This window comes from Daucus carota, chromosome 5, assembly GCF_001625215.2.
Source record: "Daucus carota subsp. sativus chromosome 5, DH1 v3.0, whole genome shotgun sequence".
In the NCBI taxonomy this organism is placed as follows: Eukaryota; Viridiplantae; Streptophyta; class Magnoliopsida; order Apiales; family Apiaceae; genus Daucus; species Daucus carota.
Genome location: NC_030385.2, coordinates 41,659,408 through 41,673,977, shown reverse-complemented (window position 1 = coordinate 41,673,977; position 14,570 = coordinate 41,659,408). Strand labels below are relative to the sequence as shown.

Here is a 14,570-nt window from a genome sequence, read left to right as displayed (position 1 = left end):
CCAGTCAGATGAGCAGAAAATTGGACTTCAAGTTTTTGATTCCCGATAGGGTTTATCTTATATCTTATGTAAACGATCCTCTTTTTATATACGAGAAACCCCATATACATTTTATCTTCCGAAAATATTTACTTGCATTATATTGGCAACAAAAGTATTCTGCAATGAGAAAAAACAATAAGCAGCACTTGCCCACTGTCATTAAGAAGCAAGCCATTTTTAAATTTCTTTAACTTCAGTAAATAACTTAATCAATCATTCATGCCAAGAAAGTGGCTGGGTCAATGTTGTGCAAAATTTTCATTAATCAAAACATAGCAAGTGTCAACTTTCTAGTATGTCAGACCAAATAAAGCAGCAGCTATGAGATGATTATAGATACAACCCAAAACATAGAGAAATATTAGGAATGAAACGCCCATTCAAACTCTATGAAGCCTGTACAGGGGTCTCCTCTGCAGCAGCTTCAAACGTCTCACCAGGAACAAGTTCAGGGACTTCATCATCATCATCTTGTGTTGCAGCTGCACCAGCATCAGTACCTGCTCCAGGTGATTGCCTCTGAAACTGTTCAGCCAGCTTCCTCAAGTTATCCAAGTTATCTGGCCCTGGTAAATGAGCAATGCACATTAGAATTGCATTATTTATTATTGTAAAAGTTACACCAATACATGAAGTATATATAATGACTATAAACACTTACCCAACTGATTTATAATTCCTGGAAGAATGTCTTGCAATTCTGAAAACAACATAAATAAATACAGTTTTAATGAAATTGCAGACTGGTGAAACAAGACTGGGAAGAACATGACATAAAATTGTCACAAGAGAGATGGAAAATGATGATGACAATCAAACAACTACTAAAGAAATTTTCGAGCAGGCTCAAGTGTGCACTAGGGTCTGTAACAGAAACATGAGTTGCAGACATGTGCATAAAAAGACATTTAAAGAACTACACATAACAACCCACAGGTCTAACACATATTGGATGTCAGCCACCACATGGACGTTCCAAAAGAACTACCAACATCAATACACTTTGGTCGTAGATGTGCTTATCAAGGCATTTAAACTCAACTAACTTATTATTGTGATGCTACATGTGAAGCTATAAAGGTAGATAGGCATTGAGATATTAGGAAGGGGTTAATTATCTAGTTGGTCACTGAAGTGGGCTTGATGTATCAAATTGGTCACTAAACTCAAAACAGTATCAAGATGGTCACTGAATTGGCCAAAAATATCAAATAGGTACTTTGAAATATAAGTTCAAGCAGTAAAAATATTATTTATAAAGTTTTACACATTATTTTTGAATGTTACCAAAACCAAGTAAAAGGTTATGACTTCTAATATTTATGATAATATATTTAGATTTTATCAAGTTTATTTATTATTTATTTTTAATTAAAACAAAAAAATAACTATATAATAAAATATAAATAATAAATAAACTTGATAAAATATAAATATATTATTTTAATTACTAGAAGTCATAACTTTTTAGTTGGTCATGGTAACATTTAAAAATAATGTGTAGAACTTTATAAATAATATTTTTACTACTTGAACTCATATTTCAAGTTACTTGTTTGATATTTATGGTGACTTTAGTGACCATCTTGATATCGTTTTGAGTTCAGTGACTAACTTGATACATTAAGCGCATTTCAGTGACCAACTTGATAATTTACCCTATTAGGAAGGCATACTCTTCGTTTGTGGAGAACCACTAACAACCCAAGTGTTGGCAGCAATAGAGGCTTGAACTGCAGTAAGAAAATGAATATTATTAAACAATAAATTTAGGAAAGAATAATATAGTCCGGTTAAAATTCTATTATTATCAATACCTTTAGGACTAACAAACTGGATAACTACATCGTCCTTGAAGATATTGACTTCCTCAATAGCAGGAATAGCATTAACCCCAATTCTCTTAAGGGTGCTTTGGAGTCTTTTATCGTCTGTGGTGGTGGTTTTGTGGACTGCCTTCTTCTTTCTATGGTTAAGTGAGTAAGGAGTATAATAATTAGTTATTTATTGAAGGATATCTTTATAACATGTATCAAAAAGCATATCGCGCAAGATAGGTACCAAATAGCTGAAAGTATATCACACATGATATAAAACTCATTTGGAGGAAACACACGTACAAAACTTAGTTATGAATGGTCAAGTATGAGATTAAATTAAGTGAGGGCAACTTTACTTTGTCGTATTTGTTTAAGCATAGGAGAAATTCTTTTTTTTTTTTTTTTTTATACTTCTACTACTGAGTTGGAAAGATCAATGCTATAGTAAAAGCGAAGTATCCATGCACAAAATGTGGTTTCATAGAAGTAAAGTGCACAAAATATTTAACAAAAAAAATAGCAATATAAAATAAAATGCACACAATAACACTTTAAAAGAAAACAACTTATTGCAGATTGTAAACAAATACAAAGCTTATATAGGTTTTGGCCCGGTAATAACGTGTTCCATATAGTCCTAAATCGCAATCTCAGTCTCAATTCCTAACTCTAAGCTATGTGCATCTGTAGAATGTATATAAATATAACTTCTTTTTCTTAATATAATTTTGTTCCAACATACTATACAGATATATTAAAATTAGAATAACTTTAGCTTATTGAAATATTTGAACCCCCAGCAACAATATCCTGCCTCCGCCACCTGAGTGCATGCCAAAGATAAACTTGTAATTGAACTTAATCCTCATTTAGTTGGGATGCTCAATTTGTCTTAGATTGCAAAGAGACAAACCTTCTAACGCTGCCTTTGCCACCAGTGCGTACTGCACCGGCCATTTTCATTAGCTTTTCCCTATTCATCTGCCATAAAGAAACACAGCAATGGGTTTATATGCCTTTAAAAAGAAAAGGCCTAACAAAATTAATTTTCCCCGCTAATAGAAAGATTCGCACAAATTTACAAACATACTATTAGCACACTTATACATAACATTACATATGGAAAATAGGCAGACATGTTTATTGTCATGCAAAGACTATCACACACAAAAAAGCCACAAAAAGTTTCATATGATTGAGTAGTAGAACTTAAATAATATTTGAGTTACGGTTGTCAAACTGAAATGTTGCAAGGATCAGTAGCTTATTAGATCATGAAATTAAGTGGTAGCATCTAAAACGGCACCAAGTAACTTTTGTCGACCAAGAACATTAACCAAATGCTACCTGTCTGTAAGAGGTTACATCAACAGAATTCTGAGAAACCGTCTATGTTGTATCAAAGAGATTTAAAGAACAAGTAGGAGAACTTAAATAAGATGCAAGTATGGAAATAATGAAACGAAGAATGCAAGAACACTGTAGAGAGGTTTGACATGAAATAAAGCACCAAAGAGGAAAAAATACCATGCAAGAGAGATAAGACCTCTGTATTCTGAAGTATATCATAATTGCTAAAAGGATCATATCCCTCCGCCCCCCTCAATTGTTTACATAGGGGGGCAGGGCCTCGGCACACATTTTAATGCTCTCATAAAATATAGTTTGTTAAATTATTTTGAGCTTTTTTTTTCTTATGAATAAAAGTTTAATGTTTAAATTTTTATACAAAAATATATATATATATATATATATATATATATATATATATAAATAAGTTACGAAACTATGTTTTATATGCACCTTAGAATGCGTGCAAAAAAAAACTGTAAAGAAATAAGAGGGACAGAGGAGTACTAGTTTAAAACAAAAGCAAGAAAAAAATAGAGTGAGGGAAAAATAATCGGGGTGAGGTGGGAGTAGCTTTAACACACGCCAAAAGAATAGAATGCAAGGGAAGTGTTTGCATCACCTATAAGTACACAGATTCTGCGAGCGGAGACTTTAATTCTAAGTACTTTTATAGAAGTGAAAGGGAACCACATGTCAAAACTCCAAAGAGTGACAGGACAGCCAAATAAATACTCGGTGAGAAGTTTTAGCAAGTAAAGGAACTAAGAGCAGAACTAGTGATCAAAAGAAGACAAACAAGGACGCCCATTCATGTTACTGGCCTTACTCGATCCATGGATGTACTTCAGATTAACTGGAAAAGCCGAAAAGGCTTAGTAGTAGTATTCCAGCTCAAAATATCATTACATTGCTACCAATTAGCTCTAGCTACATGAAGATGAAGGTGCGATTATACAATATCTTCAAAGCAAACCACGCTAAAAATGCAACTAGATTACAAGTTAACATAACCCTTAAGTTAAGCCAAATATTCCACAGCCATATAGCTTAATACAACACAAAGACCATAAATTTACGCATTTAATAGGTACCGCTTCCGGTTCTCACTTTCAAAATCAAGCATCCGATAACTGATATGACAAAAAAACATCAACTTACAAAACAGTTAAAGCCTTGCAATCATAATTTACCGTTTAACTTCAAATACAGTAAACTAAACACCACAAAAGCACACAACTTCATACACTAAAAACAACAAAAATCCATTATAAACACAACACAAATAAAATTCACTTTAACTAACTAAAACAAGAACCCAACACCTCAAAATCAGATCTGGTCCAGACCCAAAGTACAAACACCTGTTAAAAATAAAAACAAGATACATACACACATATACATAAAGCAAAAACATAAAGATTGAAACTTTCTAGCTAAGCAAGCTAATTTGAGAAAAAGCAAGAAAGCTAATCACCTAAAAACAAGTAAAATAAAAATTTATATATGAATACAGTAAAACAGATACCTTGGTGATATGGGTGGGAGAAACGAGAAAGAATCACAGCATAAACTGGGTTTTGGATAACAAATTGAGACCTTAATGCCAGGACTTTAATTATACATACAGCTGCTGCTTTAGATATGTCTCTGTCTTTCTTTCTCGTATGACAAACGGCGTTGTAAAATGTATTAAAAGTGGAAATCGAAATTAATAGTTGAACATAGTACAGTAATTAATAATTGGATATCAGTTCTGTTAATGTATTAGATTTGTTATGATAATATTTAATTATTAATCTGTTATCATATTATGAAATTCAAAAAAATTCATAAACATATTGATATCATCGATTAATATCATTGGATTGTAATATGTTTTAAGGGGTTGTCTAACCTGTGCCCTCATGCACTTCTGTGATGCTTGACAGCTGATATGAATCAGTGATACTTATTATTTCTTAATTTTTTTAGTTTTATTAATTTTCTCTTTTTTTCACTTCTCAGCACTTTCATATTTATTTTTATAATTTTTATTTTCTTAACCAAAACAATTAATTACATATTTCATAACGAGATCCCCCTGCATGCACAGTAATTTTATAACTTAAATTAGAATTTAAAATATAAATGATTAGAATTATATCATTTATATTTTTAATATTATTAAAATAATAAAAAAATCATATATTTATTATTAAATATCAAATTGGCTGATTTTAGTTAGAAGACTAATTTTAATTAGAGAATTAGTGTGCATGCATGGGGGCTCGTTATTATTTGTGGGATGAAATCATAATTTATATTTTTTATACACATCCATGTTATATTTTTAGTTTGTAAAAGATACAAAGATGAAAAATTAGAAAATGATAAAAGATGTTTTGGTTAAGAAAATAAAAATTAGAAAAATAAATATGAAAGGGTTGAGAAGTGATGAAAAAGAGAAGAATTAATAAAACTAAAAAAAATGAGTTGTCAACATCAACCATCACGCACATAGAGAGAATTAAATACACATTAACCTGTGCCCAACCCGATGTTTTAAACAATTCCAAGTGATAAATAATAAAATTTGAAACATATAATCGATCATTTATACAGGTTTAAGACCAATAATAGTGTATAATAATAAGCCTAACATTTTATAGTTTGTAATACTAAAATTTGATTTTACCAGCTCACATATTTTTGATCATTTTAAAATTACTCTATACTTTAAAAAAACAAAAATATATAACGTGCAAAAGTTTTAAGACTAAAAATTATTAAAATAACAAAAATGTGACTTTTCAAATTTTGTATTTAAAAAATAATTTTTCATAAAAAATTTATCCCATCACATTGACATTTGACCGTAAGAAAATGGTTACAATTGGGCCGTGAACAAAACAACCAGACAAAAAGCCCAAAAACACAGAGGCCCTCATCTTATAAAGATAGATAAACCCTAATCCCTCGTCCCCCTTTCATCTTGTGCCTCCAGCCGAACATCCTCGTATCTCCCTCTGCAACCATGGCTGTCGGGTAAATCTCAATCTTACATCCATCCCTCGTACTCACAAACGTTGTATGCCTCAATGTCTTAACTGTTGTTGTCTTTTGCAGCAAGAACAAGAGGATCTCGAAGGGAAAGAAGGGAGGCAAGAAGAAGGCGTGAGTGCTTCACTTGTTTCATTAATATTTGTATGTATAGTGTATGTATATGTTGTTTCTGACTGTTTAATCTAAATCTTGATGATTCAGAACTGACCCATTCGCTAAGAAGGATTGGTATGATATTAAGGCTCCTAATGTGTTTCAAAACAAGAATGTTGGCAAAACCCTTGTTAGCAGAACTCAGGGTACCAAGGTATAAATTTTGTATGTTTTTTTCGCAATTTTTTGAGTTATGTGTGGTGTTGTATATGTTTATTTAGAAGGGTTGATTCATGAATTTGATGTCTACTCTGTTATCTTGCATTGATTATGTAATAAGGGAGAGATTTTTGTGGGGTTATCGAGCTTTTTTTTTTATGGATTAAATTTGCGTTTGCAGACTGTATTTCAGTTGTGGTGTTGTAAGTTGATTGTGGTAGTATGTTAGATAGTTTGTAGATTTGTGTGTATATGTACCTGGGTCTAGGAATTCACATTGGAAGGAGTCTGTAATATATTTGATTAATTTGTACTGGCTTCATGAACTAGAATACATGAACCAGAATACTCAGTATCAGTCGAGATTATATTTTTTGATTTTATCATTTTTTAATTTTTCACCTATATGATAATTTACTCTCAAGATGACGTGTTTAAACTATTTTATCCCAATAAATGGTTGAAGTGTGTTTATCTTTATCAATCTCAAATTTAATGTTGGTAATTCAGAATTCGAAAGGCCTAACACATGATTAGTGTTTGATGAAATGTAGAAGATTAATGCTCTTACGTAGGCTGATAATATGGGCTTAAAACTTGAGTGTGTATATTAGAAAGGCGAGAATTAGAATCTGGTAACTGCCTTACTAGGCTTAGAAGAACTGGACAATAAATCCTTCTACTCTATTATTTGAAGGAATATATCTAGGTGATGCTTGTGAAATTGTTTCATTTGGCAGCTTTTTCTTTTTTGTTCCCAGCAGTTATATAGGTATCTGTAAATTGTTGATGTAATGTTATAATTCACATATCTGCATTTTCAATGATAGATTTCTTCTTTATGGTTCTTATATCATTAATGATGTTGCATGTGCTTGGTTATATATAGATTGCTTCTGAAGGACTCAAACACCGAGTGTTCGAGGTTTGCCTTGCTGACCTTCAGGGAGATGAGGACCAGGCTTATAGGAAGATTCGCCTGAGAGCAGAGGATGTGCAAGGGAAGAATGTGCTTACAAACTTCTATGTGAGCATGAATATAATTTTGCAGTTCCAGTAATTCTTGGTAGTAATTTGAAAGGAAACTGACATGACATAAACTTTTCAGGGAATGGACTTCACAACTGACAAGTTGAGGTCTCTGGTACGCAAGTGGCAGACACTGATTGAAGCTCATGTAGATGTGAAGACAACTGATAGTTATACTCTGCGAATGTTTTGCATTGGATTTACCAAGAAACGTGCAAATCAGCAGAAGAGAACCTGCTATGCCCAATCTAGCCAGATCCGGCAGGTTTGTCCTGAATCTCAATTACTGTGTTCATACAAATAGGTTTGCACGTGTGCCAGTTAAGGATGTAGTAATGACAGAATTTTGATACTTGTTTTTCAGATTCGCCGTAAGATGGTTGAAATTATGAGGAATCAGGCTAGCTCTTGTGATCTTAAGGAGCTGGTGGCTAAGTTTATCCCTGAATCTATTGGCCGAGAGATTGAGAAAGCAACTTCGAGCATCTTCCCTCTCCAAAATGTCTTTATCCGCAAAGTCAAGATCCTGAAAGCACCTAAATTTGATATTGGCAAATTGATGGAGGTATGTGCTCCATGATAGTCTGTAAAATTCTAATTACTAATTTGCTAAGATATTGGTGACTTGGTCTTGGTGTAATGATTCTGTGATGTTTTCTGTATAGGTTCATGGTGACTACTCTGAGGATGTTGGTGTGAAGCTCGAGAGACCAATTGAGGAAACAATGGTAGAAGGAGAAACCGAAGTCGTTGGAGCATAAATAATCATGTTTAATCTGTGTACTGTGCTTATAGTGTTATCTCTGGTTTGGAATCTCATTGAAATCTAAACTAGACAAGTTTTTGTTATGTATTTAGAATGACAGTATGAATTGGATTCTAATTTTGGGATACAGCAGCCATGCAATTTGAAAGATATTGCGACCTTTGTATTCTCATTGATCTGATTTTTGCCTTCATGGTAAGTCTTTGCTAGCTTCCCCGTCTTGGCTGTTCTAGATTCTAATAAGCCTTTGCAGCTGTGATCTAGTTTATTGTCTTAGTCTTGCAACACCGCAGTGGTTAGGTTGTTAGTGATCTGTACTACTTATGCCTATTCTTGATCTTATCAACTCTTTTCTTCAGTGACTCGATTAAAGATTAGCTGCAGAACATGCAGATAAAAGTTCCAAACATGATACAAAACACCATGTTTTGGAGTTTTGTGCTCATCTTACAGGGCACTAGACCTCCCCAGGACGACCGCATCATTTGCAACATCTTTGACGTTTATCACTGTGAATTAGGTCCATTTCCAGTTGATCTGTGTCTGCTGCATGTTCTTCTGCAACTCTTACAAAAATCAGCAGGTAGCCCCATTCTTCTTTGAGCCACTTGCGGTATGTTTCACTTCGATTCCAACGTTAACTTCTTGAACTAGAAAATTACCAAGCTTTTCGATAGCAAAGGACCATTCAGCCATGTTTTCTCTTTCATGGTAAAATGAAGTAATAATATTTCAGTACAATGCTAATCTGAATAACTAACTAGAATAAAAGTGTCTTGCAGTTGCAGAAAAGAAAGTTGATTAAAAACTTAAAAGCAATTACGCTTTGAGAGTCTTGGCACTTGGCAGTTGGCATAATCATTTTGACAGACTAAATGAAGAATAAAAAGTAACAGGCATCTCTTTCGCTTCATTGACATAGGATGTCGAGGGATCAATTCTTTGTTAAAAAAGAATGGGTGTTTTTTTTTTGCCAAGGAAAGAAGAATGGATGTTTAATTATAAAAAAAGTATTTATAAAATAAAAAATTGATTACAATGATTAAATTTAAGAATCTATTTAACAAAAAGAAGTATAAAAAAAATATGATAAGTGCTTAGTTTAAATAACTTATGAATTATTAAAAAAATAAAATTAATTTTGGTAGGTTAATTATTTCATTGTTGAAATTGATTTTTATTTAAAAATCATAAAAATATAATAAGTCGAAACATCCTGCAACTTCTCCCAATCTAAATTCAAAAATGGATACGCGAACAAACATACTCTTACCCATCCGCCGACAAGCTTTGCCGACGTGAGGTGTAAATTACTGCCGGCAAACATACTCTTAGCAATTTGCCAACAATCTTCCCCGGCGTGACGTGGGAGTTACTGCTGACGTTTGCAGTACTACAGAAATCCTAAACCAGACACATGAGTCCTAGATGAGAATAGGAAACCACCACTGAGATTTTTATTTTTTCATATGCTGGTTGCCTATACTAAACGGTTCTTGATCCAATCTAACCTGTCATATGAAAGTGAGATCCTACAATTATAGTTCTTGGGGTAAACAGCCGGAATGTTCGTTGCTGATCGGACCATCATTACAGCTGCGGATGTTATATGATTGTTTTTCCCGTGTTCGATAGCCCTGTATACAATGGCTGTAGATATGGTTTCTGAATACGATACAGGTTTCATTTCATTGCCGCTATAACAACACAGTCCACAGTGCAGAGCTAGTGGACATTCAGCTGCAGATATCTAAATGACAGTCTTACACGTCCCAACTTATTCTATAAAAAATCTTTATATGTACATACAATGGTTTCGTTTTTGCTGAAATTAACTTTTGCAAAGAGAAATGTCAAAAAAAATTATTGGGTCATTTATGAAGACTAAATTGACCCATTGTCTTCGCAAAACAAATTTACAATGTATACTCACATTCAATCATATCACGAACCTCGTTAACGACCAAGTAAGCTTTGTGTCCTCCGATAACCTCACCCTGTTTTTGGCTATCCTTCCAAAGCTATTACAATGTACATTCAAAGAAAATTTATGGAGTGAGCAAGTGACACGACTGAAAGATATATAATACAAAATTATGGGATTATGATTACCTGCACGGTTGGCATTTTCTGCAAAGTTTGAAGGTCCCGACAATTTAAATACATGGAAAGATGTAAAGCAAGTGTCAAATAATAGAATAACTGCAAACTTAAAGAGTGAGGATAGGTAAGGTAATGACACTAAATTTAGATGTAGTCTCAGAACAGCAGGAAGCAAACTAGATAACGTGATTTATCATTTTAAGAGAACAAATTAAGTGGTGGTATCCATGGTTACTAGGCTAAATGAGTCTAAAACAGCACGCCATATACATTCTTAGCTTGCACCAAGAGCATTATTAGTTAAGTCAGTTGGAATCACCTCACGACGAAGACCGCAATTTTCACAACTACCCAATTTCCTTTAAGTATGTTTTTAGATGCTGGAAGATAAAAACATGATAATGAGCTCTATGTAAAGAACACATAAACCTCATCTAACTGAACAACTGTTAAAAATATAACCAACACATAAGTGGAACTAGCATCACGTAAATCATGTGGCTTTAGTGACATCTTTACTAGCGGGACTGTAAGCCAAGGAAGAGACTAGGAGTCTAGTATTTGAGTTTATTTCCTGTTATTTCACCCTTTTTTGGTGGTTGCTGAACAGTGCAAATCTGATATATTAAAACATCACAAATACTGCAAGATTAATTAGAAACTTACGGTGACCCCTGCACGAACCACAAGTTTGTGTGGGACATTGTTGACATCAACGCAGTAGAATCTTACTCTGTTCCAATACATGTAATGAAGGTTTTAAAGTTAGTCTGTCACTTATAAATGAAACTTAAACACAGTCCTGTGCGCACGAAGTACAAAAGTAATAATCATGTCATGTTTATGCATGCTAGATTTATCTAGACTCTCCCATCACCTGCTCCTGGAAATTAGAAGAACTTAAGACAAGAATCGACAAAATATTAACTGGTAGAAACAGACTCACGTCCTCTCCAATACTTATGGACGCTATAATTAATTTACTCAAGTCGTACAACTTAAGCATAGTTAAGCTCAAGCATTTCAAATTGAAATATTACAACAGAAATAGTACATGACAGGGTTACTAAATTGAGTCACTGATAGAAAGCTTATTACTGTACTGTAGAAAAACTAAGACGATCAATAATACATAAATAAAAGGAGAAAATTAATCTAACCTTGGGAAGTACTCAGCAGCCAATTTTTCCAATTTCGGTTTCAAATAGATGCATTTTCTGCACCAGCTTGCCATCCTACACATCAAGAATAATTGCATAAAATCTGTGAATTTCATGTGTTATATACATATGAATGAAATCCACAGCTAGCCAAAACACTGTTGCAGCTAACAGATCTGACTCCCCCATTCCCCGGGTCTTGGTCTATAGTGGATAAGCTGTATCTACTTCCATAAAATGGGGGCAATCCACTGACGGATCTTGATACAGAGTGGGCAGTCTACTTGTTTTGGGAGCCTATATATGTTAGCTTGAACACTTATTAGGTTGTTCACTATAGAAGGGAATGAAGGTTCTAGCTGCTAACTGTCACCCTAAACGAATGTCTTTTAGTGATGATTCTTCTAATCCGTAACATCTGTTGAAGTTTATATCCAAAAATGAATAATTAGCCTGGTGAAATTTGAACGGAGCATCACAAATTGTGTTTAAAAAATACTCTCAGATTATGGTAAAATCCACTGAACATTAATAAATGAGCACCCAGATTAAACCCAATACTTAGTTCATACCGAACTGAAACATGAATTAGGTAGATCAGATAACGCACTATCCCACCTTTCTACTTGAGAAAAATGTCAACTATGCTACTTTGTCAACCTCACATGTAATTCACGTTCAGATTTTCACATAGAGAAGTGAAACGGGTTTAGCTCTATATGTGATACACTGACCAGTGAACATATTCGTTGCTGTTATTGAGTGAATTCTTGTACAGTCAAATATAAACATAAAGCAATTTTTGAGTTTCACCCATAGTAAATTTCTAGATATATCTTCACATCACAATGCAATACAAAGAGTGACTGGAACAAATTTCTTAACACAGAACTTTCAAGTCCGTACTGGAGAATTCAAAATTATATTTGATATCTTTAAATTTTAAAACCAAATATGACAAAAAACATAGCAAAAAAAAAAAATCAAGTGACAAACACAATCACAGCCAACTTCCAAACATATGTTACTGGGAATTGTTAAAATGGCCATCAAACACAGTTAAGTGAAACCTATATTTGGTCAACCCGTCTTACACCGATCATTAGGAACGAGCAATGTCAGAAGACAGAAGGCTTTACTTTTGCTGGAAAGTGGAACATAAATGTAAGACAGGTTCTCAAATCTTAACAGCTCATCCCACACATCAAATAAACCCTATGTCAATATAATTCCGCAAAGACATATAGTGGGTAAGATTCTATCAAAAACCAATATCAGATAGAGAGCCAGAGAACAAAGTTCGTTTCCGCAAAAGAGTTTGTATTTTTGTCCGACAAAAGACACTATTTTAAGAAAACATACAACTTCAAAGCAGTTCTAGTAAAACATAGTATTGCACAAGCAAGAAAAGGTGCATAAGCATAACATATGGTTGTTCTCCATTTCTGGTTAAACATTCTCCTACACATAAACATCACTCATTCATTTTTTATAATTATCTACCTAAATGATCAGAAAATCAAATCAATTAAACAATGTCATCCCTTAACAAAAAAACCCACATTCATCCACAAAAGCTAGCATCTATAAATTCAAGAAACAACAAAAAACCCAAAATTCATATGGTGAAAAGCAATACATACCATAAAACAATCACAGATTCATCTAACTGTTGTGCATCAGCAATCACACGATCAAACTGGGTTTCACTAGAAATCAGCTCTAGCTTCACTGGAGATGATTCCAACCCATTTTGCACAGACCCTTGTGTATAATTATTAGTCAACGCCCTCAAATTCCCACCTTTAATTACACAAAATCTGTTTGAATATTCAAAACCCAGTTGCAAGATTGATGAACTTGATGGGAAATTGAGCTGAGATTGAAAAAGGAGCAATCTTGAAGAGTCTAATGGGTGTTTTGTAAGTGGGGATATTTGTATAATCCCAGACATGTCTTCTGTTGTTTGTACGATGTTGTCTATATATACAGGAATTAAGCTATTAAGGAAGAGACCTGTGTGTGTGTCTCTCTCTCTCTATATAGGCAGTAAAGCAGGAGAATCACATTGGGGCCGTTTGGACAAGCTTAAAAGAAGTGAGTTCTTGCTTAAACTAGAGAAGTGGAGCAGAAGTGAGAAGTAAATAAGTGAATAAAATGTTTGGAAAAGAAACAGAAGGTGTGAGAGAGAAGTTAGGATTCTCAGCTTCTTAAAAGGGCTTCTGATTCTTTACACAAACGGTTCAAGAAAAGCAGAAGCCAGAAACAGCTTCTGCTTCTGGTATACAAACAGGCCCATTGTTTAATTTGTTTGAATCATGTTCTTGTGTACAAACTTTCACCAGAATTAATAAGAATATTTCTCTGTTTTTAACAAAAATAATTTGATATAATTGTTTATATTCATATTATCATATATTAAATTAGGGTCGCGAGAGAACCACTCCTTAAAATAGAACCATAGAACCACTAGAGTTCTGCTGCAGAACCCTAAATTTTAAATAGATTTTTAGGATCTAAATTTAAATACATGTTTTTTCATCGTTGTGTGTGTTCAAAAATAATTTAAATATATAATTCATAGATATTGACATTTTTTTTGTGAAGTTCTGTTGCAGAACCCCAACTAATACTTAAGTTCTGCTGCAGAACCCTTACCTAATAAGGTAAGGGTTCTATGGTTCTTTCTCTAATGGTTCTCTCTGGAACATGACCCTATTAAATTAAAGTAGTTTTATATTTGATATAATCACTACTGCAATACCCATGCCTCAAGTTCCGATCCTCACCTTCTGCATGCCTCCGCTGTTTAATGTTATAGTTTGACGGGAAGAACGGAGTGAAATAAATACAAATTAAATTAAATAGTGAAATGTGCAGAAATGTTATGACGAGATTTCAGAAGATGGCGAGTACTGGAAAAAAGGAATCATCCTCACCCAA

The 14,570-nt window shown here is 33.6% G+C and overlaps 3 protein-coding genes across 4 annotated transcripts; 1 reads left to right on the top strand and 2 right to left on the bottom strand.

Annotated features, from left to right (window-relative positions):
- Positions 1 to 234: 234 nt before the first annotated feature.
- On the bottom strand, positions 235 to 4,907 carry LOC108223810 (nascent polypeptide-associated complex subunit beta). Its single transcript, XM_017398235.2, has 6 exons — positions 4,741 to 4,907; positions 2,776 to 2,843; positions 1,860 to 2,008; positions 1,719 to 1,775; positions 704 to 742; positions 235 to 608 (listed from the first exon to the last, which is right to left on the bottom strand). Exons 2-6 carry the CDS (start codon positions 2,841 to 2,843, stop codon positions 430 to 432), a joined length of 492 nt encoding a protein of 163 aa, XP_017253724.1. The 5' UTR covers positions 4,741 to 4,907; the 3' UTR covers positions 235 to 429.
- A 1,192-nt stretch (positions 4,908 to 6,099) lies between these two features.
- Positions 6,100 to 8,536, top strand: LOC108219787 (small ribosomal subunit protein eS1). Its single transcript, XM_017393301.2, has 7 exons — positions 6,100 to 6,239; positions 6,321 to 6,368; positions 6,459 to 6,564; positions 7,459 to 7,596; positions 7,678 to 7,863; positions 7,963 to 8,163; positions 8,264 to 8,536. Exons 1-7 carry the CDS (start codon positions 6,229 to 6,231, stop codon positions 8,357 to 8,359), a joined length of 786 nt encoding a protein of 261 aa, XP_017248790.1. The 5' UTR covers positions 6,100 to 6,228; the 3' UTR covers positions 8,360 to 8,536.
- A 1,575-nt stretch (positions 8,537 to 10,111) lies between these two features.
- On the bottom strand, positions 10,112 to 13,726 carry LOC108220709 (thioredoxin-like 3-2, chloroplastic). 2 transcript variants are annotated; one of them, XM_017394556.2, is made up of 5 exons: positions 13,271 to 13,710; positions 11,628 to 11,702; positions 11,134 to 11,200; positions 10,477 to 10,494; positions 10,112 to 10,385 (listed from the first exon to the last, which is right to left on the bottom strand). In XM_017394556.2, exons 1-5 carry the CDS (start codon positions 13,579 to 13,581, stop codon positions 10,281 to 10,283), a joined length of 576 nt encoding a protein of 191 aa, XP_017250045.1. In that variant the 5' UTR covers positions 13,582 to 13,710; the 3' UTR covers positions 10,112 to 10,280. The 2 variants fall into 2 exon arrangements, with proteins under 2 accessions (XP_017250045.1, XP_063949567.1); XM_064093497.1 differs by lacking the exon at positions 11,134 to 11,200 and having other exon boundaries at positions 13,271 to 13,726.
- Between the last annotated feature and the right edge of the window lie 844 nt (positions 13,727 to 14,570).